At 41.8% G+C, this 27,710-nt stretch overlaps 2 protein-coding genes across 2 annotated transcripts in view; both read left to right on the plus strand.

The window, feature by feature from the left end:
• Positions 5,371–6,872, plus strand: LOC102175359 (synaptojanin-2-binding protein-like). Its single transcript, XM_013975099.2, has 2 exons — positions 5,371–5,866; positions 6,786–6,872. The coding sequence occupies exons 1-2, from the start codon at positions 5,543–5,545 to the stop codon at positions 6,870–6,872; spliced, it is 411 nt and encodes a 136-aa protein (XP_013830553.2). The 5' UTR covers positions 5,371–5,542.
• LOC102180722 (cytochrome P450 2C23) overlaps positions 8,001–27,710 on the plus strand; it is a 29,628-nt gene continuing 9,918 nt past the window's right edge. Inside the window, 5 exon segments of the mRNA XM_013975181.2 lie at positions 8,001–8,319; positions 10,263–10,425; positions 25,761–25,910; positions 26,734–26,894; positions 27,390–27,566. Of these exon segments, the coding sequence (XP_013830635.2) occupies positions 8,137–8,319; positions 10,263–10,425; positions 25,761–25,910; positions 26,734–26,894; positions 27,390–27,566 (834 nt within the window). The 5' untranslated portion in view covers positions 8,001–8,136.

The following is a 27,710-nucleotide window of genomic DNA, read 5'->3' on the forward strand; positions in this document are numbered from 1 at the left end:
TTCGTGTTTTTCCCATGTGTCTCCATTCTTCTCTGTTGCTTATCTTGCTCCGCAAGCTGTCCTGCCTGTTTCAGCTCAGGGGCCAGTTTATTTATTAGTTTATCTTACTGTAGACTCTCTTCTTACACTCTTCCCAGAAACCTCATGTAAGAATTTTGAAAGCAGGGTTTCCATTCTTTGCTGACTCATGGAATTTAACAAGGGATGTTCCGATTCTTTGTGAGATGCAGCCAGCAGCAGAGGAGGGGTGGGGGAGGATGGCACATCATGCCCCTCAGGGACGGCCCAAGAGCTAAGGAGGGGAGGGGCATTATCCTGAAGGTGGAGGAAAGACAAACTGCATCATAACTTTATGGGATCCACCCCATGCTGTCCCACATCTGTGGCTACAAACCAGGGAAATTGAATCCAAATTGATTATCCTGTAGGCTTTTGGTAAGTCTTAGAATGAAGTGATTTAGATATAAGTGATTTCTTCCTCTCTCTGTGGGGGAGGAATTTTGTGAATGAGATACTGTGGCTTCTCCTTGCCTTGGGATTAAGTCCCCGATGTTTTCATGCAAGGTTCTTTGGGATTTGCTCTCACTGAGCTCTCCAGCCCAGGTGCTTGTAGCTTCTGTCTCTTTGCATGTATTATTCCATCCACCTGGTCTACTTTTTCTCCCTATAGCGCTAACCTTGTTAACTCCTATAGCGTCTTCACTTCTTCAGAGAGAGCTCCTGGAACTGCCTGCTCAGGTCAGACCCCGCATTGCCCTGTTTTTAACCACATAACCTCGCATTACCTGTTCTCACAGATGTTTAGCTCTCTGGGTGCAGAGACTGTGGCCACGCTCTTCCTGGGATAATATCTGTTGCTAATACCGTGCACAGTGCTTGGCACATATGAGTGGCACAAACGAAAGGATGAGTGTGAAAGGCAGGTAAATGAGTAGTGGGGGAGAAAACAAGGACACAAAAGTTAGGCTAGAGTGTCCATGACAGGACGTAGCATGTAATGATGGGAAATTACATATTGTGCCAACTTGTTGACATGTCCTTATGGAGCTTGTCAGTAGGTTGAGCAAGATCTGTGTATGCACTTGGAACAGTGATTTGCAGTGCTGTTTGTTGGGGTGCACTACTTCACCCAGCCTTTTGGAGTCAATATATGTTTCTCTCTCTGAGTAGACTGTAAGTTCCTGTGATGGACAGAGAGCACAGTGCTGATACAGGTGTATCAGAAAACTCAAGATTGAATTATGTCTTCAGCATCAGTGACCTAAGTGATAGCTGGATTTTAACCTCAACCACAGCCCTCCAGGAACATCTCAGCAAGCTGGGCCAGCTTCTCACCTTTCCTCTGGTCTGTTGTCTTTGTGTAAGCATTTAAAGTTAGTTTATTGTTAATTCATTGCTCACCCCCCTAAATGCCCATTCCTCTATAACTCAGAATGACATTTTACTTATTTTCCTAACCATATTTCTTTGGAATTAGTGCCTTTCATCTTTTTTTCCTATTATCGCCTATCCATTTTTCTGTCTTCCATCTGCCATGGGCTGAATATGTCCCCCTAAAAGTCATGTTGAAGTTCTAATGCCCCATGTGATGGTGTTTGGAGGTGGGACCTTTGAAAGGTAATTAAGTTGTAAAGGGTGATACTCTGTTTATGAATTAGTACTTTTATAAGAAGAGACATGGGAAAGATGTCTTGCTGGGCCATGTGAGGACACAGCCAGAAGGCCATCTACAAGGCAGGAAGAGAGCTCTCACCAGACAGCAGGTCTGCTACCACTTTGGTTTTGGACTTCCCTGTATCTAGAGCTGTGAGAAATGAATGTTGTTTGTCTAAGCCACCAGTTTTTGGTATTTTGTTATAGTGGCTATTAGGGTGATTCAGCAAATTAATAGGCAAGTTGTAATAGTGTGGTGAGTACCATAGCAGGCTAGTCACTGGAGGCAAGGTGAGGGTCAGTACAGCCTGATGGTTTCTAGGAAGAAATGTCAGGTCTGAGCCAGGTATTTTAAGGATACACAGAAGGCAGCCAGCCAACTGAAGAAAAGGATGTGTTCCAGGTATTAGGAGCACCAGATGCTATTTTATCTTAAAATTCAATTCCCTGGGTCCCCAAGCTTCAGCAGTGCCGTGCATGCAGTTACCATGGTTTTCACTGCAGGGTTCCTCCCACACTGGAAGGTGCAGCCATTCTGCACATAACTCAGATATGCACAAGCATTCATACCCTGAGGGATAACCCTCAACCAGTGGAAGAGAGGAGCACAAATGCTCAGAGAGGAGGTTACCCCTGAAACCTTTTCGATGGAGACAGCAACCCTCCTGACACAACAGGAGAAACAGTGTAAGCTTCAAATGAAATAGAGCAAATGTTTGAGTGCCTGGTATGTGCACTCAAAAACTAAATGTGTTAAGTATTAGACAACAGTGAACAAAACAGTAGTGAATAAGACATATAATCTTTGTTCTCTTAGAATCAACAGACTCATGGAAAGGTAGATTTTAATCAAAGAATTCCAACTATGATAAGTTTATATAAATGGGAGAAATGTAGTACTAGGAGTATGAAAAAGGAGGAGGAGATAAAGAATGCAAAAATGTAGCTAGCCAGTTAAAGATCAGGGAATAACAACAAAAATTTTTAACAAAAAAATTTTTTTATTGGGCGAAGGATCTCTAGACATTTCTTCGGAGAAGATACTCAAATGGCTAAAATAAACATGAAAGATGTTTAACATCGTTAGTCGTTAGGGAAATATCGATCAAAACAATGAGATAGCACTTTATACCCATTACAGTAACTGTAACAAAAAAGACAATGACAAGTATTGGCAAGGATGTGGAGAAATTGAAGACCTCATACATTACTAGTAGTAGTGTAAACTAGTAGTTATTTTGGACTATGTTGTGACAGTTCCTCAAAATGATAAACAGAATTAACCGTGTAACCCAGCAGTTCCACTTCTAGATACCTACCCAGAAGAATCAAAACATGTCCACACAAAGTGAACTGTGTGCTTTAAAAGAGTGAATTGTATGTGACTTACATCCCAATAAAGCTGTTATTTTAAAAAATGCTCACATGTGAAGCCTTATAATGTGAAGATCTCAGTTCAAGAACCTTCCAAGAATAGACCAAAGTTTGATACAGGTGTAACATTAGCAAAAGTAGAAGCACCAAAAAAGTGAGACTGGTAAGGTAGGTGTCAAGAGGGGAGGAGGAATGTGGTGGACCTTCTGAGCCTTGTTACATATCAGTGATATTTCCAAAGGTTATAAACCTTCTACCAAAACATTGCAGGATTTGAAATCTAAAGCACAATAACATTTATATTAGCACCCCAAACTGTGAAATAGGTATAAATCTAACAAAATGTGTGTCTGTTAAAATCTATATAAGGAAAACTACAGAACTTCAGTAAATCAATGAAGAGTTGATGATATAGATGAGGATATTCCATGTTTGTGGATAGGAAGACAATACTGTCAGCGTGTTACTTCTTTCTAACCTATAGATCTATAGTCAATGCAATCTCAGTTAAAATCCCAACAGGTTATTTTATGAATATTGACAATGATTCTAAAGCATATATGGAGAAGTAGAATAGATGGTGTAATAGTGAAGAACCAAGTTGGAGGCCATGACCTAAGTTCAAGACTTATAAAACTACAGTGATCAAGACTGTTGTTGGCAAAAAAACAAAGAGACAAGTAGATTAATGGGACAGAAAAGAGAGTCCAGAAATGGACCCACATACTCAGCCAGTCTTTGTCACAGAACAAAGGCAATGCAATGGAGAAAAAATAGTCTTTTCAACAAATTGTGCTGGAATAACTGGACATACACATGCAAATATACCACTCTGGTTCAGGACATAATAGAGGCAGGGAGTATATGAGAACTCTGTATCTTCTGCTCAATTTTGCTATAAAACTGCTCCAGAAACAAAATCTTAGTAATGAAAGGTCTATTAAAAATTCACGAATTAAAAAAAAACACCTTCTAAGGTTTTTAAGCAGGGAAATTGATTAGGTAACTTGAAAACTGCCCTTTCTGCACACGTTTACCAGTCCAACGTTTTCAAGCATTTCAAAGTCCATAATTGACCTCATTGTGTAATGTCTGCAAACAAATGTTTGCAAGCAACTCAGAATAACCATCAGTGGATGCTGATTTCACAGAAGGTGCTGCAAGGACTACAGCAGGGTATATGAAAGTGTTAGTTGCTCAGTTGTGTCTGACTTTGCAATCGCATCGACTATAGCCCACCAGGCTCCTCTATCCATGGAATTCCCAGGCAAGAATACTGGAGTGGGTAGCTGTTCCATTCTCCAGGGGATCTTCCCAACTCAGGGATCAAACCTGAGTTTCCCACATTGTAGGCAGATTCTTTTACTATTTGAGTCTCCAGGGAAGCCTATGGATATGGATATGGGCTTCCCTGGTGGCTCAAGTGATAAAGAACCCACCTGCAATGCAGGAGACCTAGGTTCAGTCCCTAAGTTGGGCAGATCCCCTCGGGAAGGGAATAGCTACCCACTCCAGTATTCTGGTCTGGAGAATTCCATGGACTGTATAGTCCATGTGGTCACAAAGAGTCAGGACTGAGCAACATTCACACTTCAAGCTAATTACCTCTACCTAGGTTCTTCATGCCCAAACCTATCACTGGCTGTGGCTCCTTCCCAGCTTAGTAGCCCCACATGTAATGCATATAGGAATGCAGCCTAATACGGTTGTTTAATGGAAGCAAATAGTCTGCTGTGGAAAAATAGAGTTCTGGAATTAGTGAAAAATAGTAAAGTTGAAACAATTTAATGAATTTTAGTGCTAACTTGGCTCCCACTTCTTTTCCTCAGGTTTTCCTACATCAGTGCAAAGGTGATACTTTCCTCTTCCACCTGCTTGTTGAGGGCAGATTGCATTTCCTAGAACGAACCACAACCATATCTTTCACCCCTCATTCTCTTCTGTAGTGTGTCCACCACCACTTCCCCATCAAGAAAGGAAACCTAATTCCTATCTGTTTGGACTGGGGTTGGCTTTTGGGAATTACTTGCAATAAATAAAATGGTTCTAATGTTTTCTATAATATATAGTAGGAAACAGTAGATTTCTTTAGATTTTGAAAAAGATTTATTATTACAAATTTGCCATAAAATAATGTCTAGATTCTGAGACATTGCTATTAATAGTAAGATTTATCTCAAAGAATAAATCAGCAAAGCATTAATTGTCTTAAATACAAATACAAATGAGAACAGTTATCAAATACCAACTAGGTAATCATTTTATTATGGTTAAATATACATAAAGTATATCATTTTAACATTTTAAAACGTACGGGTCAGTGGCATTAAGCACAATCACAACTTTGTACAACCATCACCATTATCCATTTCTGGAACTTTAAAAAAAATTCGCTATATTAACAAAAATTTTCTCACAAGGCCCTTTACTGGTTCGTGGGCTGATGAAACCAAAAGTGCGGTGTTGTGGCTCCTGCCAGGAGTGATTCTAGCCTTCACCTGTGCCAGTCCTCGCTATGAACAGAAGAGCAGATTACTTGGTTACTGAGGAAGAGATCAGTCTTACTAGAGGACCATCAGGCCTGGGCTTCAACATCATCGGTAGGACAGATCAGCAGTATGTCTCCAATGACAGTAGCATCTTCATCAGCCACATCAAAGAGAACAGGGCTGTGGCCCTGGATGGGTGGCTCCAGGAGGGTGATAAGATCTGCTCCGTCAATGGCCGCGACCTAAAGAATCTGCTGCACCAGGATGCCATAGACCTTTTCCGTAATGCAGGCTATGCTGTGTCCATGAGAGTGCAGCACAGGTTACAGGTGCAGAATGGGACCAGTTTAGTTCAGTCGCTCAGTCGTGTCCGACTCTTTGTGACCCCATGAATTGCAGCACGCCAGGCTTCCCTGTTCATCACCAACTCCCGGAGTTCACCCAGACTCATGTGCATCAAGTCAGTGGTGCCATCCAGCCATCTCATCCTCTGTCATCCCCTTCTCCTGCCCCCAATCCCTCCCAGCATCAGGGTCTTTTCCAGTGAGTCAACTCTTCACATGAGGTGGCCAAAGTACTGGAGTTTCAGCTTCAGCATTAATCCTTCCAAAGAACACCCAGGACTGATCTCCTTCAGAATGGACTGGTTGGATCTCCTTGCAGTCCAAGGGACTCTCAAGAGTCTTCTCCAACACCACAGTCCAAAAGCATCAATTCTTCAGCACTCAGCTTTCTTCACAGTCCAACTCACATCCATACGTGACCACTGGAAAAACCATAGCCTTGGCTAGACGGACCTTAGTTGGCAAAGTAATGTCTCTGCTTTTGAATATGCTATCTAGGTTGGTCATAACTTTCCTTCCAAGGAGTAAGCGTCTTTCAATTTCATGGCTGCAGTCACCATCTGCAGTGATCCTGGAGCCCCAAAAAATAAAGTCTGACACTGTTTTCACTGTTTCCCCATCTATTTCCCATGAAGTGATGAGACCAGATGCCATAATCTTTGTTTTCTGAATGTTGAGCTTTAAGCCAACTTTTTCACTCTCCTCTTTCACTTTCATCAAGAGGCTTTTTAGTTCCTCTTCACTTTCTGCCATAAGGGTAGCATCATCTGTATATCTGAGGTTACTGATATTTCTCCTGGCAATCTTGATTCCGGCTTGTGCTTCTTCCAGCCCAGCGTTTCTCATGATGTGCTCTTCATATAAGTTAAATAAGCAGGGTGACAATATACAGCCTTGACGTCCTCCTTTTCCTATTTGGAACCAGAATGGGCCCATAGGACCTCAAGGTGAAGGGGAGCCAAGTGGTATTACCATAACTGTGGTGCTGGTGCCTTTGCCCTCACCATGGTAGCAACCTGGGCCTTCACGAGATACCAGCAATATCTTTGAAAAACTTGCTTTCTTCCAGTGTTCCCAGAGAAGACACATTTCTCTCTTTCTCTCACCCTCCTCTCCTGCCAGTCTTCCATAACTTTCCCTCTACATAGCCAGCTCATGATTTAAAGAGACTGCTACCCAACGAGAATCTTCCTATTCAAAATCTCTGAATCCTCATATTCTTATGGGAGAGTAAAGGCATTGTTTGAAGGAAACCTGAAAGAAGGACTTGCCTAGAAAAGAGTTATATATTTTACTAGGACCGCCAATAAAAGTTCAGCTTTCAAAAATGGGAAAGGTCCAGTCTTCCCATCACCCTGCAGTATTCCTTTTTTTATTATCTGGTGTGCGTCAAACGCCAGCTGTAATAAGAGGAAAAAAGGATTTTTCTCTTAAATTTCCCACAAGGAAAGCACCAGATTGTTTCACTGTAGTATTTTATCAAACTTTTTAGGAAAAATAACATGAATCATTTAATTAAAACTTTAAAAACTCATTTATTGAAAAGAAAAACATGGAATATTTGCCAAATTACTTTATCTGGCTATCAAAAATCTGATGTTAAAACCAGACAAACACATTACAGAGAACAGAATTGCAAACCAATAGTCTACATGTACATAAGTACAGAAATCCATAACAAAGTAATGGCCGATCAAATTCAGAAAATAAAAATGTTTTACTATATCATGAGAAAGAAGAGCTGTCCATCCTAGGAATATAAGGTTAGTTTAACACTTTAAAAACAATCATTATAGATTGCAATTTAAAAATTTGGTTAGCTTTTTAAAAATTATTGAAGTATAGTTGCTATACAATGTTATACATTACAGGCATACAATATAGTGGTTTGCAAATTTCAAGGGTTATGCTTTTTATAGTTATAAAATATTGGCTATATTCTCCATGTTGTACCATACGTCTTTGTAGTTTATTTTATACCTAATAGTTTGTACCTCTAAATCCCCCAGCTTTATAGTTAATGTATCGTTAGTGCTGAAAGGAAATAGTACATGTAATGAAGAGGCTTTAAAAATCAAAAATTGCAGATTTTGTGAATGAGAGGTAGGAAAGATATGAATCCATCCCAATATCAAGCTTCAGGAAGGTAAATATGGCCAAAAGCAGTTCCAGGTTGTTTGTTTCCTAAGTCCAAGAACTCAGACCAGCCTTTGACTTATAAATCATAACCCGGGTATGTAAGCAACCCAAACAGTTACTAACACTGAGTAACCAAGATGGAACAACTGGAAATCACTACTCTTGCTCTTGTGATTTGTGTCACTTGCCTGGTTTTTCTTTTTGTGTGGAAGAAAAGTCACAAAGGTTTGGGAAAGCTCCCTCCTGGTCCAACTCCACTTCCCATCATTGGGAATCTGATGCAACTAAACCTCAAGGACATCCCTGCATCTCTTTCCAAGGTAAGGGGGTTTTATTAGGGGCTGGTCATCTCCAGATAAAGGGGAGTCAGCTTCAGATTATCTTTGCGTCATCTTTAACTTTTCTTATTAATAGTTGTACTCACTGCTAAGTCACCTTGGTGTATCTATTTGTGTATTACAAGACAGATGTTCTCCCCCACCCCCCTTATTTTTTTCTGAATTGGATCACTTCAGAGGTGATAGTCAAGTATGTTAACCTGACCTGAGAATTGAATTCCAGTGAATGGGAAAATTCTGAAGTCAGAACATATTTTAACCAAAAGTCTTCTAATCCTCTCTGCATATAACACAAACCAAAAGACAAGCAAATGTAAAAAAAAAAAAGTAAATAATGTCTTTGTATATTATTATTACTATTTCAGACTAATCTATGGGATAATTTGTGATCCTCCTTTTGAAGAGTGATCCTCATGTCTTGCTCTGACACAACTCAGCTCTGCTCCCTGACTGACATTCACTCCTTTGAGTTCACTGTGCAAGTATACGTTCTCCAAAAATTCCCTAATTACTGTCCTCTGACCAATGAATAAAGAAAGTACGATGTGCACGCGCACACACACACAGGAATATTATTTCCCCTTAATGAAGGAGGAAATCCTGTCACTGACAACAACATGGATGAACCTGGAGGATATCCTAAATTATAGAAGCCAGACACAGAAGGACAAATACTGTATGAACTCACTCACATGGGGACTCTAAAAGAGTCATAGAAGTAGGGAGTAGAATGGTGGTTGCCAGGGACTGGGGGAGGAAGAGAAATAGGGTGATGTTCAACATTGCTGTAAAAAAGGAAAGTCAAGTTGCCATAGCTAAAAGGGAATGGAATCCAGGGCATAAGCTGGAGAATTGGGCCTTTTTATATTAACAGAAAACTATGTGTATGGGTACAGATTCAAGTGAACAAGAAGCTATGGTAGAAGCACACGGACATTCTCTTCTATTACTTCTATTATCTCTGTGAAATAGGGAGCAACACCATCAGCTGAGGGTGAGGTTGGAAGAGAAGGGCCTGATATTTTGTGCCCCAGAATACAGAGAGACACTCCATCAGAGGAACCAAGAAAATAGTTTCATTTTCCTTGGACAGAGAAAATAAAGTGGCAAAATTCTCTACCATTTAAGTGTAAGTTTTTAAAAGTGTAGGAATGGCAGAAAGAAAAGAGGTGGCAATTTCAGTAAGTTTTGCCATTTAAGAATTTTACTTTAAAAAATGGAAGATTGTTATATGCATATGGATCTTTAAATGTAATTTTGTTTTCAACTATTTAGAACCTGAACACGTTTCCGTACCATCATACATCTTCACATAAGTACTTTCAAATGGCTACTTTAAATTCACATGCATGGAGGTAAAATACATTTGAAAACGAATCCCTAGCTGGCAGCTGTTTTAGTACTCTATTTTTCCCCTTGACACAATGTTATCATAAATATATAGATTTCATTCTTTTTAATACCTACTAAGTAAGCTCTCTTTCTCTTATCATGTCTGCTTCTTTCTCATCTTTAGTTTTATCTTAAACATCACCTCCTCATAGAATTTTCATCTATTTTATTGTTTTCCCATTATCATCTAGCATAAGTACATTCTTTACCACTTTCATAGAATCATGTGCAGCTTGTATTGCAAATGTAGCTTGTTTTATGCCTGTTACTTCCACTAGACTGTAAGTTCCATGAGGGTTCCCGGCACAATGTCTGACAGAATATAATTGCTTAGTGAATATTTATATTGCTCAATGGTTGCATGTATAGATGAAGGAAAGAATGAATCCATGACTGTAGCCCAGGTTAAATTATTGAAAGGAACTTAATGGAGCAAAGTCTAAGCTACGTGTGAATCATTAGTTAATTCTCACCAAAGCCTCCAATGGAGAGATTTCACAATAGCCCTTATAGTTGTTTGCATCTCTTTACAGTTGGCCAAACAATATGGCCCTGTTTACACTCTGTACCTTGGATCCCAGACCACGGTGGTCTTACATGGATATGAGGCGGTGAAGGAAGCTCTAATTGACCAAGGTGATGAATTCCTTGGCAGAGCACGTATTCCTATTATTGACGATACCCAGAGAGGATACGGTATGTTTCAAAATACAAGTTAATTCTTTTTAGCAAAAAAGTGTGATTAACCTAATGAGTATCTGTTTTGCAACAAGCGATAAATTAGATGCTGCAGTACTGCACTGAAATTCAGATACTAACTACTCGGAGTTAGTCCATACTCCATATGTTAAGTATGTGTGTGTCTCTGTGTGTGTGCGTGTGCACGCGCATACTAAGTCGCTTCAGTCATGTCCCGTTTTTTGTGACCCTATGGACTGTGGCCTGCTAGACTTCTCTGTTCAAGGAATTCCCCAGCCAAGAATACTGGAGTGGGTTGCCATGCCCTTCTCCAGGGGATCTTGCCGACACAGGAATCAAACCCAGGTCTCTTATGTCTCCTACAATGGCAGGCAGTTTCTCTACCACTAGTGACCACCTGGTAAGCCTTACGTTAAGGGCATCATTCTCCAAAAGGCTACCCTCGCTTCTGATGTCAGCCATAAGTCCAGGGGTCTCCAGATTACCCACACTTATAACCAGCTGGCTAAAAATGCAGGGTTTCCATGACCCGCTAGGTTCAATAATTCACTGGAATGACTCACAGAACTCAGGAAGATGCCATACGTACAACCACAATTCTGTTACATATGAAAGCTACAAATGGAGAGACAGGTTGGACAAGGTTTAGGAGTGCCCCAAATGCAGAGCTTCTATACTCTCTTGCAAGGAATCAGAATGCGTCACTCATTCAATGTGTTGGTATATTCACCAAGCCAGAATCTCATCAGAGCTTTGGTGTCTGGAGGTTTTCACTGGAACTTCATTACTTGAGCACAGTTGATTGATTGATTGGCCATCTGATAGAACTCAGTCTCTAGCTTCTTCCATTCCTTGAAAGCCCTAAGGTCTGGCCGATATCACTTGGGTGAAAGCTTCAGTTCTCTAAATACCAAGTTCATCTTTCTGGCATGGCCAACTCCATCTTGACACTGTTTAGGAATCTACCATGAGTCACGTCTTTATCATAAACTCAAGTGTGATCCCAGAGGCTCAGCATGAATAACAAACTTCTGTGTTAGAAGTGGGAAAATCCAAGGATTTAGAAGCTGTGTCCCATGAATGGGGACAAAAAACAGATTTTTTTTTTTTTGGTACAACAGATACTCTGATAATTCTATTGAGATAAACATCAAAAACAGACTCCAAGTTCCCTTTAAGGTAAATCTGCAAATATGATTGTGATTTTAAAAAAAGCAGTCTGGGAACATTTTGAAAATAACAGTTGTTACCCAAAGGTCTTAGGATTTAGAGAGCCATGCTTAGGGTGTCATTTCACAGGGTACAAAGATTGCAGTGGCATAGTGGCAGCAACAACAAACAGATGACTAGGTACAGAAATTACTGTGTTTTCAATGTCAGCTCCTGGTTTGGGGCTGGTGGAGGGGTAGAGAGGTGGGAGTGAGGGGATGGAGAGAGGGTGGTAAGATCAGAGCAGTAAGAGCTACAATGGTACTTAGTTAAGCTCAAGTTCTTCAGTGGGACAACAGGCTCACAGATAATTATTTTCTCACTATGTTTCAAAACTTAGACATATGAAGTATTACACAATAAAAAAAAAACCTAGGACAGCCTGAAAACCTCCTCTAATCCATTTTAAATTGTAAAATTGCAAGCCCCAAAGAAATAGAAACTTAATTCTTTGCAAAGCATATTTATGAATAATTAATTAAATATTATGCAGTGTACTAAGTGATGAAAAAGAAACAATTTTTAATCTCTCTTACGTTAGATATACATGCTTACCTAAAGAAACAACCAAACCTTCCCTCTATTTCTTCCCTTTTTTTAAAAAACAAGTTGATGACGTTGGCTGTGTGTGAGCTTTGGAATTAATTTTTTATTTATTTATATTTGTATCTGCAGAGTCTTCACTGCTGTACAGGCTTTTCCCTAGTTGCAGCAAGTGGGGCTACTCCTAGTTGTGGTGTGTGGGCTTCGCATAGCAGTGGCTTCTCTTATTGGGGAGCATGGGCTCTGGGGCACGCAGGCTTCTGTAGTTGCACCATGTGGGCTCAGTAGTTGCAGGTCCTGGTCTCTAGGGCACAGGCTCAATACTTGTGGTACATGGGATTTTTTGCTCTGTGGCATGTGGGATATATCCCAGCTAGGGATTGAACCCATGTCTTCAGCATTGGCAGGCAGACTCTTTACCACTACCACCAGGGAAACCCTGAAATTAATTTTTAACTGGAGCAGAAGATATTGGGCTGGATTGAGCTCAGTTCAGTTCAGTTCAGTTCATTTGCTCAGTCATGTCCAACTCTTTGGAGACCCCATGAACTGCAGCATGCCAGGCCTCCCTGTCCATCACCAACTCCCAAAGTTCACTCAAACTCATGTTCATTGAGTTGGTGATGCCATTCAGCCATCTCATCCTCTGTCGTCCCCTTCTCCTTCTGCCCCCAATCCCTCCCAGCATCAGAGTCTTTTCCAAAGAGATAACTCTTCGCATGAGGTGGCCAAAGTACTGGAGTTTCAGCTTCAGCATCAGTTCTCCCAATGAACATCCAGGACTGATCTCCTTTAGGATGGATTGGTTGGATCTCCTTGCAGTCCAAGGGACTCTCAAGAGTCTTCTCCAACACCACAGTTCAAAAGCATCAATTCTTCGGCGCTCAGCTTTCTTTAGAGTTCAACTCTCACACCCATACGTGACTACTGGAAAAACCATAGCCTTGACTGGACGGACCTTTGTTGACAAACTAATGTCTCTGCTTTTTAATATGCTGTCTAGACTTATCATAACTTTCCTTTCAAGGAGTAAGTGTCTTTTAATTTCATGGCTGCCATCACCATCTGCAGTGATTTTGGAGCCCAAAAAAATAAAGTCAGCCACTATTTCCACTGTTTCCCCATCTATTTGCCATGAAGTGATGGAACCGGGTGCCATGATCTTAGTTTTCTGAATGTTGAGCTTCAAGCCAACTTTTTCACTCTCCTCTTTCACTTTCATCAAGAGGCTTTTTAGTTCCTCTTCACTTTCTGCCATAAGGGTGGAGTCATCTGCATATCTGAGGTTATTGATATTTCTCCCGGCAATCTTGATTTCAGCTTGTGTTTCTTCCAGTCCAGTGTTTCTCATGATGTATATAAGCTTCCGCATATAAGTTAAAGAAGCAGGGTGACAATATACAGCCTTGACATACTCCTTTTCCTATTTGGAACCAGTCTGTTGTTCCATGTTCAGTTCTAACTGTTGCTTCCTGATCTGCATACAGGTTTCTCAAGAGGCAGGTCAGGTGGTCTGGTATTCCCATCTCTTTCAGAATTTTCCACAGTTTGTTGCGATACACACTGTCAAAAGCTTTGGCATAGTCAATAAAGCAGAAATAGATGTTTTTTGGAATTCTCTTGCTTTTTTGATGATCTGGCAATTTGATGTTGGCAATTTGATCTCTGGTTCCTGTGCCTTTTCTAAAACCAGCTTGAATATCTGGAAGTTCATGGCTCATGTATTGTTGAAGCCTGGCTTGGAGAATTTTGAGCATTACTTTCCTAGCATGTGAGATGAGTGCAGTTGTGTGACTGAGCTCAAGAGGGGGAAAAAATTGCTGTTTTCACAACTCTGAGAATATTGGTTTTTCAACCTTCCTATAAAATTATTGTTACAGGCTTCTCACTTGCCTGTAATGGGAACTGGTGATTGGTTGGTTTAGTCACTAACTTTTGTCCAACTCTTGTGACCCCATGTGCTGGGAGCCAGTGTGAGGAACTCCACCCGTGGCAAAGGTCATGAGGAAGGAGGCTTGGCATACGCAAAGGCGGGATCGAGCCTCAGGAGACCCCCTGTTCCCGAGCATCTACCCAGAGTCTGCCTACTTTACTGCTTCATGCTCTCACCTACACCTCTGACTTTACGAGGGGCTGTCCCCCACCACCTCTCTCTGAGAAGGAGTTAACTTAGAGCTCCAGTTAATAAATTCCTGGGCGTGACAAGAGTGTTTCAACTTACAAACTCCTCTGAAAGTTCTGTAGCTTGCCTGACAGGTTCGTCCAGCCACATGTGATTGTTCACAGCTCCCCAACCGTGAGAGGCACAAGATGCTTTAAACTTTCTAAATACAGACTCTTTTGAGAAGTTAGAAAATTATTAGTATAGTATTAGTGGTGAAGGATTTTCATTTGTTGGGCCAATATTTGCTGCCAAGTCTCCATATTCCCTGCCCTTATACACATAAATGAATATAACTAGCATATAGGAGAAATAGGTATTAACCTTTGATATTAATCATGTTAAACTTTAGGCTAACTAAATTCCTTTCTTAATTGTAACCCACTGCACCTTCACCCTATAGGAATGCAACTTTATCTGGTGCCTGGTATAAGAAAAATCACCCCTGGAAAATAGGTTTTCTGGTTGACTGACCGTTATCAGAAAGAAAGGGCCATAAAATGTAAGCAGGCCTCATGGCCATAAGATGATGTAAAGCCACCTAAGACCTTTTGTATACATTTATATGAAGCACCTAATTTTGATAAAGGTCAGGTCTACTGACCCCGTGTGACTTTGTATTCTATCTCTATGTATAACAAAAAGTATATAAGCAAACCTGGAAAATAAAGAAAACGGATCAGTTCCTGGAAAGACTGATTCCCCCGTGTTGTTCTTTCTTGTTCACCATTTTTCTGGCTGAATTCCCATCTGGAGCGTGGATGCCCACCAAGACTGCTAATTATGCCTGGTCTTCTAAGATCTGACCGGGGAGGCCTTAGTGTCTCCTCTCCTTCGGGAGAACAGAAAGATGCCTGTGGCCTACGTAGGTGGTGCAAACCTCTTGTCTCGAGGTTTTATTGGTATTCCACATAAACCAAGTTATTCAGCCCCTTGTCTCCACTGATTTTTCCCACTGAGCTATCCTTATTAAGTCTCTCTTTATATCTTTAATTAATACTTAATTAAGCTATTGTTTTCCTGATCGCCGACACCGTCTCCCCTTAGAATTCCCTGGATCCCCTGGGGCTGGACCCCAGCACCCATGGACTGTGGCTTGCCAGGCTCCTAGCCTATGGGATTCTCTAGGCAAGAATACTGGAGTGGGTTGCCATTAATTCAGCTTTTCTTTTCCTAAAACTTTCTATCCTGGAAAATAACAAAGAGAAAAACCATTCACTGGTATTTTAGTTTTCCTTCTGCATTAGTTTCCTGGGGCTGTCATAATAAAGTACTAAAAATTGGGTACAAACCGTAGGATGGCAGAATTTTATTGTCTTACAGTTTTGGAGCCTAGAAATCTGAGATCAAGACGTTGGTGAAGTTGGTTCCTTCTAAGAGCTGTGAGGAAGAAAAGGTTTCATGCTTCTCTCCTAGCTTCTGGTGCTTTTCTGGTAAACTTTTTTGTTCCTTGACTCATAGAGGTATCACCTTAATCTCTGATTCATGTTCACATGGTATTCTCTGTTGTTTGCATGTCTCTGTGTCCAAGTTTCCCCTTTCTAGAAGCGTACAGTCATGTTTGAACATTCTTTGGCATTGCCTTTCTTTGGGATTGGAATGAAAACTGACCTTTGCAAGTCCTGTGACCACTGCTGAGTTTCCAAGTTTGCTGGCATATTGAGTGCAGCACTGTAACAACATCATCTTTTAGGATCTGAAATAGCTCAACTGGAATTCCATCACCTCCGCTAGCTTTGTCTATAGAGATGCTTCCTGAGGCCCACTTGACTTCACATTCCAGGATGTCTGGCTCTAGATGAGTGATCACACCATTGTGGTTATCTGAGTCATGGAGATCTTTTTTGTATAGTTCTTCTGTGTATCCTTGCCACCTCTTCTTACTGTCTTCTGCTTCTGTTAGGTCCATACCATTTCTATCTTTTATTGTACCCATCTTTACATGAAATGTTCCCTTGGTATCTCTAGTTTTCTTGAAGAAATCTCTAGTCTTTCCCATCCTATTGTTTTCCTCTATTTCTTTGCATTGATCACCGAGGAAGGCTTTCTTATTCTCCCTGCTATTCTTTGGAACTCTAAATTCAAATGGGTATATCTTTCCTTTTCTCCTTTGCCTTTTGTGTCTTTTCTTTTCTCAGCTATTTGTCAGGCCTCCTCAGACAGCCATTTTGCCTTTTTGTGTTTTGGGGTGTTTTTTTTTTTTTTTTTTTTTTTGCCTTGGGGATGGTCTTGATCACTGCCTCCTGTACAATGTCATGAACCTTTGTCCATAGTTCTTCAGGCACTCTATCAGATCTAATCCCTTGAATCTATTTGTCACTTCCACTGTATAATCGTAAGGGATTTAATTTAGGTCATACCTGAATGGTCTAGTGGTTTTCCCTACTGTCTTCAACTTAAGTCTGAATTCGGCAATAAGGAGTTCATGATCTGAGCTACAGTCAGCTCCCAGTCTTGTTTTTGCTGTTTGTATAGAGCTTCTCCACCTTTGGCTGCAAAGAATATAATCAATCTGATTTGATATTGACCATCTGGTAATGTCCTTGTGTAGTCTTCTCTTGTGTTGTTAGAAGAGGGTGTTTGCTATGACCAGTGCTTTCTCTTGGTTTACTATGACCAGTAAGTGAACTGTGAACATTCAGATGTTCGAAATGGATTTAGAAAAGGCAGAGGAACCAGAGATCAAATTGCCAACATCCACTGCATCATCAAAAAAGCAAAAAAGAGAGTTCCAGAAAAAGATCTACTTCTGCTTCGTTGACGATGCCAAAGCCTTTGGCCGTGTGTATCGTAACAAACTGTGGAAAATTCTTAAAGAGATGGGAATACCAGACCACCTTACCTGCCCCCTGAGAAATCTGTATGAAGGTCAAGAAGCAATAGTTAGAACTGGACATGGAACAACAGACTGGTTCCAAATTGGGAAAGGAGTAAGTCAAGGCTGTATATTGTCACCCTGCTTATTTAACTTATATGCAGAGTACATAATGAGAAATGCTGGGCTGGTTGAAGCACAAACTAGAATCAAGACTGCTGGGAAAAATACCAATAACCTCAGATATGCAGATGACATCACCCTTACGGCAGAAAGTGAAGAGGAGCTGAAGAGCCTCTTGATGAAAGTGAAAGAGGAGAGTGAAAAAGTTGGCTTAAAGCTCAACATTCAGAAAACTAAGAGCATGGCATTTGGTTCCATCACTTCATGGCATAGATGGGGAAACAGTGGAAACAGTGACAGACTTTATTTTGGGGGGCTCCAAAATCACTGCAGATGGTGACTGCAGCCATGAAATTAAAAGACGCTTACTCCTTGGAAGGAAAGTTATGACCAACCTAGACAGCCTGTTAAAAAGCAGAGACATTACTTTGCCAACAAATGTCCGTCTAGTCAAAGCTGTGGTTTTTCCAGTAGTTGTGTATTGATGTGGGAGTTGGACCATAAAGAAAGCTGAGTGCTGTAGAATTGATGCTTTTGAACTGTGGTGTTGGAGAAGACTCTTGAGAGTGCCTTGGACAGCAAGGAGATCCAACCAGTCCATCCTAAAGGAGATCAGTCCTGGGTATTCATTGGAAGGACTGATGCTGAAGTTGAAACTCCAATACTTTGGCCACCTAATGTGAAGAACTGACTCATCTGAAAAGACCCTGATGCTGGAAAAGATTGAAGGCAGGAGGAGAAGGGGATGTCAGAGGATGAGAAGTTTGGATGGCATCACCCACTCTATGGATGTGAGTTTGAGCAAGCTCTGGGAGTTGGTGATGGACAGGGAAGCCTGGCGTGCTGCAGTCCATGGGTTGCAGAGTCAGACACAACTGAGCAACTGAACCTAATTGAACAGTCATATTGGATTGTACCCACCCTAATCTCATTTTGCTTCCCTCATAGCTCAGTTGATAAAGAATCTGGCTGCAATGCAGGAGACCCCAGTTCAATTCCTGATTTGGGAAGATCCGCTGGAGAACAAATAGGCTGCCCTCTCCAGTATTCTTGGGCTTCTCTTGTGGCTCAGCTGGTAAAGAATCTGCCTGCAATGCAGGAGACCTGGGTTTGATCCCTGTGTTGGGAAGATCCCCTGGAGAAGGGAAAGGCTACCCATTCCAGTATGCTGGCCTGGAGAATTCCATGGACTATATAGTCCATGGGGTCGCAAAGAGTCGGACACATAGACTGAGTGACTTTCACTTTCACTAATCTTGTTTTAACTTGATTATCCCTGCAAAGATCCTATTTCCAAATAAGGTCATTATATTGGCTGTAATGACCTTATTTAGAAATAAGGCTGTAATTCATAGATACCAGGACCAGGACATCAACAGTATTTTGAGGGGAAACAATTCAACCCATAACAGCTTTGTAAATGAAATATCTACTAAAATGATAGATAGCTTTCTGGCCTAGTGATCTTTGAACTCTGTAGTACAGCACTGCAGATTTTGTGTCTAACTAATCAAGTTGTTAAAATATTTCCTGTTAACCATCAACTTTCGGAAGGAATGATGCTAAAGCTGAAACTCCAGTACTTTGGCCACCTCATGTGAAGAGCTGACTCATTGGAAAAGAGACAGAGGATGACTCATCCTCACAGAGGATGAGATGGCTGGATGGCATAATTGACTCAATGGATGTGAATCTGAGCGAACTCCAGGAGTTGGTGATGGACAGGGAGGCCTGGTGTGCTGCGATTCATGGGGTCACAAAGAGTCAGACACGACTGAGCGACTGAACTGAACTGAACCATCAACTCACTATTTTACCCAGTATCTTAATCTTTAAACGTTTATCTCGTTGATGGATTGCAACAGCTCAAGTCCTTACTTTACCTTACTCATTGAATCTATACACCAGTTTTAGATGCCATTGTTCGCTCACTAAAATACAAAATTTAAAATAACTTAGTACTCTTAAAGGTATGGCTAAATAGCCATTCATTCTTTCCCTGCTGCTGCTGCTGCTGCTAAGTCGCTTCAGTTGTGTCTGACCCTGTGTGACCCCATAGACGGCAGCCCACCAGGCTCCCCCGTCCCTGGGATTTTCCAGGCAAGAACACTGGAGTGGGTTGCCATTTGCTTCTTCAATGCATGAAAGTGAAAAGTGAAAGTGAAGTCGCTCAGTCATGTCTGACTCTTAGCGACCTTGTGGACTGCAGCCTACCAGCCTTCTCTGCTCATGGGATTTTCCAGGCAAGAGTACTGGAGTGGGTTGCCATTGCCTTCTCCGCATTCTTTCCCTGGAGGAGTGCAGATGCTAGAACATTTTTGGAAAGTAATCTACTATATCTATGGACATATAAACTGTAGACACCTATTGAGGAACCTAGTTTACATAAATAGAAGTAAACAGCTATGTAATCATTCACTCATGTATATACTTGCCCCAAAACAGTGAGTGTGGAGAGGGTGTTGCTTCCTTGGAACACTACCCACTAGCAGGAATGCAGGTGTGATAAAGAAGTATATGTTTTAAAATATATTTACATTATAGGTATACATTCTGAACAAAGTGAGAAAAATAGGAAAGTATTCCAGTTATCCCTTGTGTAACAAACCACCCCAGATTTGGATGTAAAACAGTACCCTCCACCCCCCAGCCTTTTTAATGCTCAGGGACTCTGTGATCAGGAATTTGAATTAGGCATAGTGGAAGTGGCTCTTCTCTGATCCACAAGGCCTTGGGCCTTAGCAGATATCCTTTTGTTTTTCCCAAATAAAGCTGCTAAGGGTGATTCCATTCAAATAGCTGAGGGCTGAAATCACCTGGAGGCTTCTTCACTTACAAGTCTGGCTTTTGGGCAAGGATGACCCAAAAGTTGAGCTCAGCTGGGCCTGTCAACAGAGCATCTGCCAGTGGCCTGCCCACGTAGCTTGGGCTTCTCACTGGTACCTGGAGTCCAGGAGGGGGCATCCTGAGGATTTATGTGATCATTCCAAGCTGTGAAGCTTCTTCAGACCAAATCTCCGAACATAGAACCATTTTATTCATTGCAAATAATTCCCAAAAGTCAACCCTAATCCAAATGGACAGGAATTAGGTTTCCTTTCTTGATGGGGAAATGGTGGTGGGCACACTACAGAAGAGAAATGAAGGGTGAGAGATATGGTTGTGGTTCACTCTGGAAAAGCAGTCTGCCCTCAACAAACAGGTGGAAGAGGAAAGTGTCACCTTAACACTGATACAAGAAAACCTGACAAACAGAAGTCTAAGCGGGAGCCAAGTGTTCCTGCAGTGGAGGCTAGAATTAGAGAGACTTCAGCACTGAGTCACAGACAGTTCAGTTCAGTTCAGTTCAGTCACTCAGTCGTGTCCGACTCTTTGCGACCCCATGAATCGCAGCTCGTCAGGCCTCCCTGTCCATCACCAACTCCCAGAGTTCACTCAGACTCACATCCATCGAGTCCGTGATGCCATCCAGCCATCTCATCCTCGGTCGTCCCCTTCTCCTCCTGCCCCCAATCCCTCCCAGCATCAGAGTCTTTTCCAATGAGTCAACTCTTCGCATGAGGTGGCCAAAGTACTGGAGCTTCAGCTTTAGCATTATTCCTTCCAAAGAAATCTCAGGGCTGAGCTCCTTCAGAATGGACTGGTTGGATCTCCTTGCAGTCCAAGGGACTCTCAAGAGTCTTCTCCAACACCACAGTTCAAAAGCATCAATTCTTCGGTGCTCAGCCTTGTTCACAGTCCAACTCTCACATCCATTCATGACCACAGGAAAAACCATATCCTTGACTAGACGGACCTTAGTCGGCAAAGTAATGTCTCTGCTTTTGAATGTGCTATCTAGGTTGGTCATAACTTTTCTTCCAAGGAGTAAGCGTCTTTTAATTTCATGGCTGCAGTCACCATCTCCAGTGATTTTGGAGCCCCAAAGAATAAAGTCTGACACTGTTTCCACTGTTTCCCCATCTATTTCCCATGAAGTGATGGGACCGGATGCCATAATCTTCGTTTTCTGAATGTTGAGCTTTAAACCAACTTTTTCACTCTCCTCTTTCACTTTCATCAGGAGACTTTTGAGTTCCTCTTCACTTTCTGCCATAAGGGTGGTGTCATCTGCATATCTGAGGTTATTGATATTTCTCCCGGCAATCTTGATTCCAGCTTGGGTTTCTTCCAGCCCGGCGTTTCTCATGATGTACTCTGCATATAAGTTAAATAAGCAGGGTGACAATATTCAGCCTTGAGTCACAGACAACCCTGGACCAAAACTGAACTCCCTTCATAGAAAAGAAGAGACTGACTTCTGTGTGTGAGCTTCATATGTATAATCTCAGATCTCGACTCCACAAAAGCTTTTGAATTTGGAAATAGGGATATAGGTTCAGTCACTGATCAGAAAGATCCCCTGGAGAAGGAAATGGCATTTCCCAGGCAAGAATACTGGAGTGGGTTGCCATTTCACTGAGTTGGACACAACTTAATGATTATACAACAACAACAAGATGTCAGATTTCCCTCTGAAATAGATATTATCAAGAGCCTTGACCTTAAACTTTTAACTGACAGCATCAGTGAATCAAAGCAGCTTTCACATAGCTCACTTACTGTAATCAGTCCCTAGAAAATATTTTAGCACTCTCCCACCATCACCTTTACCTGGCATCTACTCCAGCCCTGAAAGAATTCAACCATCTTCTCTGTGTTTGTACTCAGAAGATAAACACAGCTAGAGAAATTCTCTCCATAATTACACTGACTTCCCTTTAAATTAATACCTTTAAACCTCAATTAGCCACTTACTACATGTTTCTCTGTCTGGCTCCTTTTTCTACTCTGTGAGACTCTTTATTCCTCGTATGCACACCCCCACTATGCATTTCCTCTCTTAGAACCATTGTATCATAACTCATTGTAACAACAGAAGCATCAGAAAGGAATTTTCTCAGTTTCTTAACATTTTTTATCTGTAGGTCTATCTGCCTCTGCACCCACAGTCTGCTTTTTTCCCTGTGTTACAATAGACAAAGTGTCCACATGTGCCCTAGATCCTATAGCATCTCACCTTCCCAAGGATCTTACTTCTTTGGTAATGCCTTCTCCATCCCAGATTATCCATCGCTCTCTTCTTGTCTTAAAAGCCACTTGCCTTTTTCCCTTATTTGCCCTGGTTCCCAGTGCTACAAATACTGCAGGCTGAAATTCCCACAGCTGGCTCTGGCTGAGATCAACCAAAGAGAGGAACTGGCAAGAGGCTGGGGAATGGAAGGAGAGCCGGAGGTCCCCTGTCTGTGCCTCAGATAACATCTCTTACAAGAGCTGCATGTCCCCCATAACTCCAGCTCCTTCAGAACAGGACCACTCTGGTTCCAATTCTGGCCAGGTAACCCCAGCCATTGAGCTCCTTTGTCCCTTCCATGGGAAGATGGCAGCAGTTTTCTTCTGTTGATAATTATCAGTTGTCTGGCTGTCCCTGGTTTAACCTCTCAGTGTTTCCATCACCCTAAAACAAATTCCCTGGATTAAATTTCCTTTGTTTTAAATACTTAGAGAGGCTTCTCTTTTCTTGGTTGGACTGTGACTGATAAACTCACTCTCCACTGGACCATTCCCAGGAGCATGTGAATATTCCATAGCACTCACCTCACAAGCCCCTTTAGTTACTGTCCCAGGTTTATTGCCCCTTAACAACCAAACTTCTCCAGAGAGACATTCACAATGATGGAGGAATTTGTTTGTAGAAACTATCTTGAGAGATAATACAAGATGTGGGAAAATATAAACATGAATATTCACAGTAGTAATATTTTTAGGATCTGCTATATGCATAGCAGGTGTCAACTAAACAAAAAGTGCACAACGTGAGAGCTGTGAGTTCACTTTTATTTGGGGACTTACTGAGGCCTAGAGCTCAGGAGACAGCCCCTCAGATAGCTCTGAAGAACTCTGAAGAACTAGACGCGGAGGTCAGTATATAAAAGGATTCGGTGAAGGGGGTACTTGCAATCAACACCCATCTCGGTAGAAGGCTGCTCCTAGTCACAAGGATCAGATGTCTCCTGAAGTGATTTTAGCGCTTTTCTAAGGATGAGAAAATGAATGAAATTGAGTTCATAAAATTTTCTCCTGAAAATATCTAACTATATGAAGGCCCATTCTGTCTGTTTCCCCAGAGCACAGGGTACCTCATCCCTGATCTCCACCCTGAATGCCTTTCAGTGACTGCAGTAGCTAATGATCTAACCCTTGTAGAGCGGGATGGTGAGCAAAATGCCTTTGTTGGCACAGGAGAGCAATGAAAATTTATTAAATAAAAGGAAGAATAAATGAAGCACAAAAGATATGGCAATATTCGAAAGTCTAATTAAGGATTAAACATATAATTTTGCCACATTTATGATTGCCTTTTGATTTAAAGATGATGTAAAATGCCTGAGATGAAAATATTCCTAAAGTTCAATAATAATGTTACTATCAATAATTATTATAAATGTTAGACATTATAATAATTGGATTACTATTGACTTGAATTATTATTGTAATAACTATAATTATATAATAGCTAATATTTATTAAATACTTCTTGTGTGCCAGATACCATGCTAGGGGTTTCACATGTATTACCAAATTCAGTTACCATGATGGCCCCATGAGGAGGATATTTTTTATTTCCATTCAACAGATGAAAAGTTGAGGCAACAGAAGTTAATTGCTCATCCAAATTAGAAACTTTTGGAGCAGACTTGAATTCAGTTTGCCTAACTCTAGAGCCCAGAACCAATAACCATAGTCTTAATACACTAATCTCTGTTTTAAATTTTTTTGGGGGGGGTTCAGAGTTAGAGCCAAGGGGGAGAATGATGGAAAGTTTTGAGGAGTTTAAAGGTATCATAATGGGACTGGGTGGGGAGGTAGGGGGTTGTTTTTGTTGTTCAGTCGCTAAGTCGTGTTCGACTCTGTGACCCTATGGACTGCAGCACACCAGGCTTCCCTGACCTTGATTATCTCCGAGTTTGCTCACTCTCATGCCCATTGAGTCAGTGATGCCATCCAACCATCTCATCCTCTGTCATCCCCTTCTCCTTTTGCCCTCAGTCTTTCCCAGCATTAGGGTCTTTCCAAATGAATCAGCTCTTTGCGTCAGGTGGCCAAAGTATTGGAGATTCAGCTTCAACATCAGTCTTCCCAATGAATATTCAGGACTGATTTCCTTTAAGATTGACTGGTTTGATTTCCTTGCTGTCCAAGGGACTCTCACGAGTCTTTTCCAACACCACAGTTCGAAAGCATCAATTCTCTGGCACTCAGCCTTCTTTATGGTGAGAGGTGGGTATAGGGAAATCCACTGAATGCTTTTTAGCACCAGAAAAATTGTCCTTGTGTTTGATTTTGAGGAACCTAGAAACTCTAAACCTAGGAAACTGGTTTGAAGATGATCATAACCTTAGAAGCGGAAGTGTGGTAGTGTAGTTTGAATTGACAAGAAGGGACAGATGAAAAAGACATTTTGAAGGTGGCATCGACAGAATTTACCAAATGCAGCTGTATAGGGCAAGAGGGATGTGAAAATGCCCTGAGGTTTGGGTTTGAGGTACTAGGAAACTGGTAGTACACTGAGAGAGATAGGAAATTCAGGACATATACAGAGGAAGAAATGAAAAAGCAATGGGTGTGAACATACTGAGTTCCTTTGTTCCTGAGTTCCTTCTAGTTCAGATTAGCTAACACCTGTAGTAAATTTGGAGGTGAATAGAATTGCATATTCCCTATTGCTCTGCTTTGCAGTTGCTTGTCCTCTAATAGGGGCTTCCTTAGTGGCTCAGACCTTAAAGAATCCGCCTGCAATGCAGGAGACCTAGGTTCATTACCCCAAGTTAGAAAGATCCCCTTGAGAAGGGAATGGCTACCCACTCTAGTAGCTCAGCTGGTAAAGAATCTGCCTGTAATGCTGGAGACCTGGATTCGATCCCTAGGTTGGGAAGATCCCCTGGAGAAGGAAACAGCTACCCACTCCAGTATTCTTGCCTGGAGAATTCCATGGACAGAGAAGCCTGGTGGGTTACAGTCCATGGGGTCACAAATCCTCTAGTAGAGGAAGTAATGGATAGAACTAAACCACAAGTCAGAGGGATATTAAGTGCAAAAACAGACACTCAGGAGAGGGGTTTGTGAGAACACATGCCAGTATTTACCATCTTTAACAAAACCAGACAGATGGCCCTTCCCACACTTGGGAATGTTCTCTAAGTGCCAATGATCCTGTCTCCGTCACCTCTGTCCTCTGTTGACCAGAACTTGGGTTTTATTTGCTTTGTGACAAATATTTTACCCAAACCAAAGAATACGTTGTGCTCTTCAAAGGCCAGTTGCTAAATTCCTGATAAGGGGCAGTGGGCACAGCGCAGGGTGGACACAAGAGATCAGCTTCTGGGGACATCTGATTCTATGATGCAAAACCACTTTTCTGCTCTTTGCTTCTTCTCCTAGGACTCTTTTTCAGCAATGGGGACGCGTGGAAGCAAATGCGGCCCTTCTCCCTTATGACCCTAAGGGACTTTGGGATGGGGAAGAGGAGCCTCGAGGAGAGGATCCAGGAGGAGGCCCAGTTTCTGGTGGAGGAGCTCAGGAAATCAGAGGGTGTGTTCCATGGACCATCTTTTGGGCCAAGGGGCTACTGCGCACACAGCCCTTCCCACCAAAGCTCCTCCTTCAGGAGATGCTCAGCAGTCCACAATCTGCTCTATTAACCAGGGCGTTGGCAAGGAAAAGCGGGGCAGGAGAAAAATGACTCAAAGCGGTTACTTAGGATCCTTGAATCCCTTTGCCTGGATTCATCTCCCAACTTCAGCACTTACTGGATGTGTAAATTTGGGCAAGTTATTTAATTTCTCTAAGGTGCAGTTTCCTCATCTGAAAAATGCGGCTAAAAATCAAACCTCAGATTGAGGGTTGGATAATACAGTTTGCAAAACATTTATACAGTATCCAGCATGTGGTAAATATTCTATAATATTACTTACTCCTCTTATGACTATTACCATATTCACTGAATAATATACACCCTGGCAGTTCGGATGTTAAAGCGTCTGCCTGCAATGTGGGAGACCCGGGTTCAATCCCTGGGTTGGGAAGATCCCCTGGAGAAGGAAATGGCAACCCACTCCAGTATTCTGGCCTGGAGAATTCCATGGAGGGAGGAGCCTGGTGGGCTACAGTCCATGGGGTTACAAAGAGTAGGACACGACTGAGTGACTTCTGAGAGAGAGAGAGTAGTAGCATAGTATAATACTATAGAGCATATAGTATTAATATTAGTAGAAGATGCTTACATCCTAATTTGAAGAAGTTTAGAGAAAATAAAATATAAGTATCATCTGAGGAGGAGGGAAGCCATCTTCTTGAAACCCTAATGCAGGCTGATGAAGATTCTAAAGTTAGAGTTGTTTTTTCTTCACGCCAGCTCAGCCCTTTAACCCTGCTCTCACCCTGTCCTGTGCTACCTGCAACGTGATCTGCTCCATCCTCTTCAATGAACGTTTCCACTACAACGATAAGACCCTTCACTCCCTGCTGGATTTGTTAAATAAAAATTTTAATTGAGGAAGCTCTCTCTGGAACCAGGTAAGGCCAGGTCCCCATTTACTCTGGCACTTGACCTCTTGGGCATACTGGGAGCCCACAAGCAGGATAAAGAGCTGCAAGCTGCCCACCTTGTCCCATGAGCATGCACCAAGGCAAGCAATGTCCCCATCCTTCCATGTGTGTCTTATGTCAAGTGGATTAGTACAGTGTCACTTAGACCAGCACCTATGAAGGCTGCCTTCTGCTCGCTTCTGTGAGGTGATTCCCTCAAAAGAAGACGTCATGTTCCCAGTTCCCTGCATTTCTTTTAAGGCTCCTGTGCACATTCTCCCCTTCTCTTACTCTGAGGTTGGCTGAGGATGGTTGAGCAGGAGATGAGAAGGGGCGACTCTCATGTATGTGATGGTCATCTTACCTTCTCTTTAGCTTGGAAGCTCCTTGGCCAGACCCTGCAGAGAGTTCGGTGCTCCACTCAGAAACCCTGGTGTCTCTTCACAAACTGAATTGCTTGTGTGTTTTTTGTTCTCATTTTAGCTTTACAATCTATGGCCAAAACTCATAAAGCCTCTCCCTGGAGAGCACAGAGCATTTTCAAAAAGGCTTAAGGGTGTTCACTACTTTGTCCTGAAAAAAGTGAAGAAGCATCAAAAGTCCCTGAATCATAATAACCCTCGAGACTACATTGACTGTTTCCTCAGCAGGATGGAGCAGGTATTGTACATGACATCTTTCCCTGATACTACATTTTATCAGTCCATGGGAATGCAGGAAAGCATAATCACACCATGTAGGTAATTCTTGATATTTTGATATCTTGTGGCAGTGAGGTATGCTATTAACAATAGTAGAAATTTT

Source organism: Capra hircus, chromosome 26 (genome assembly GCF_001704415.2).
Source record: "Capra hircus breed San Clemente chromosome 26, ASM170441v1, whole genome shotgun sequence".
NCBI lineage: Eukaryota > Metazoa > Chordata > Mammalia > Artiodactyla > Bovidae > Capra > Capra hircus.

What these genes read in the sequence shown, in the direction of transcription:
- LOC102175359 (XM_013975099.2), top strand. Translation starts at nt 5,543, where the DNA reads ATGAACAGAAGAGCAGATTACTTGGTTACTGAGGAAGAGATCAGTCTT. An exon ending in TGCAGAATGGGACCAGTTTA is followed by an intron (nt 5,867 to 6,785) that starts GTTCAGTCGCTC and finishes ATTTGGAACCAG; the next exon opens with AATGGGCCCATAGGACCTCA.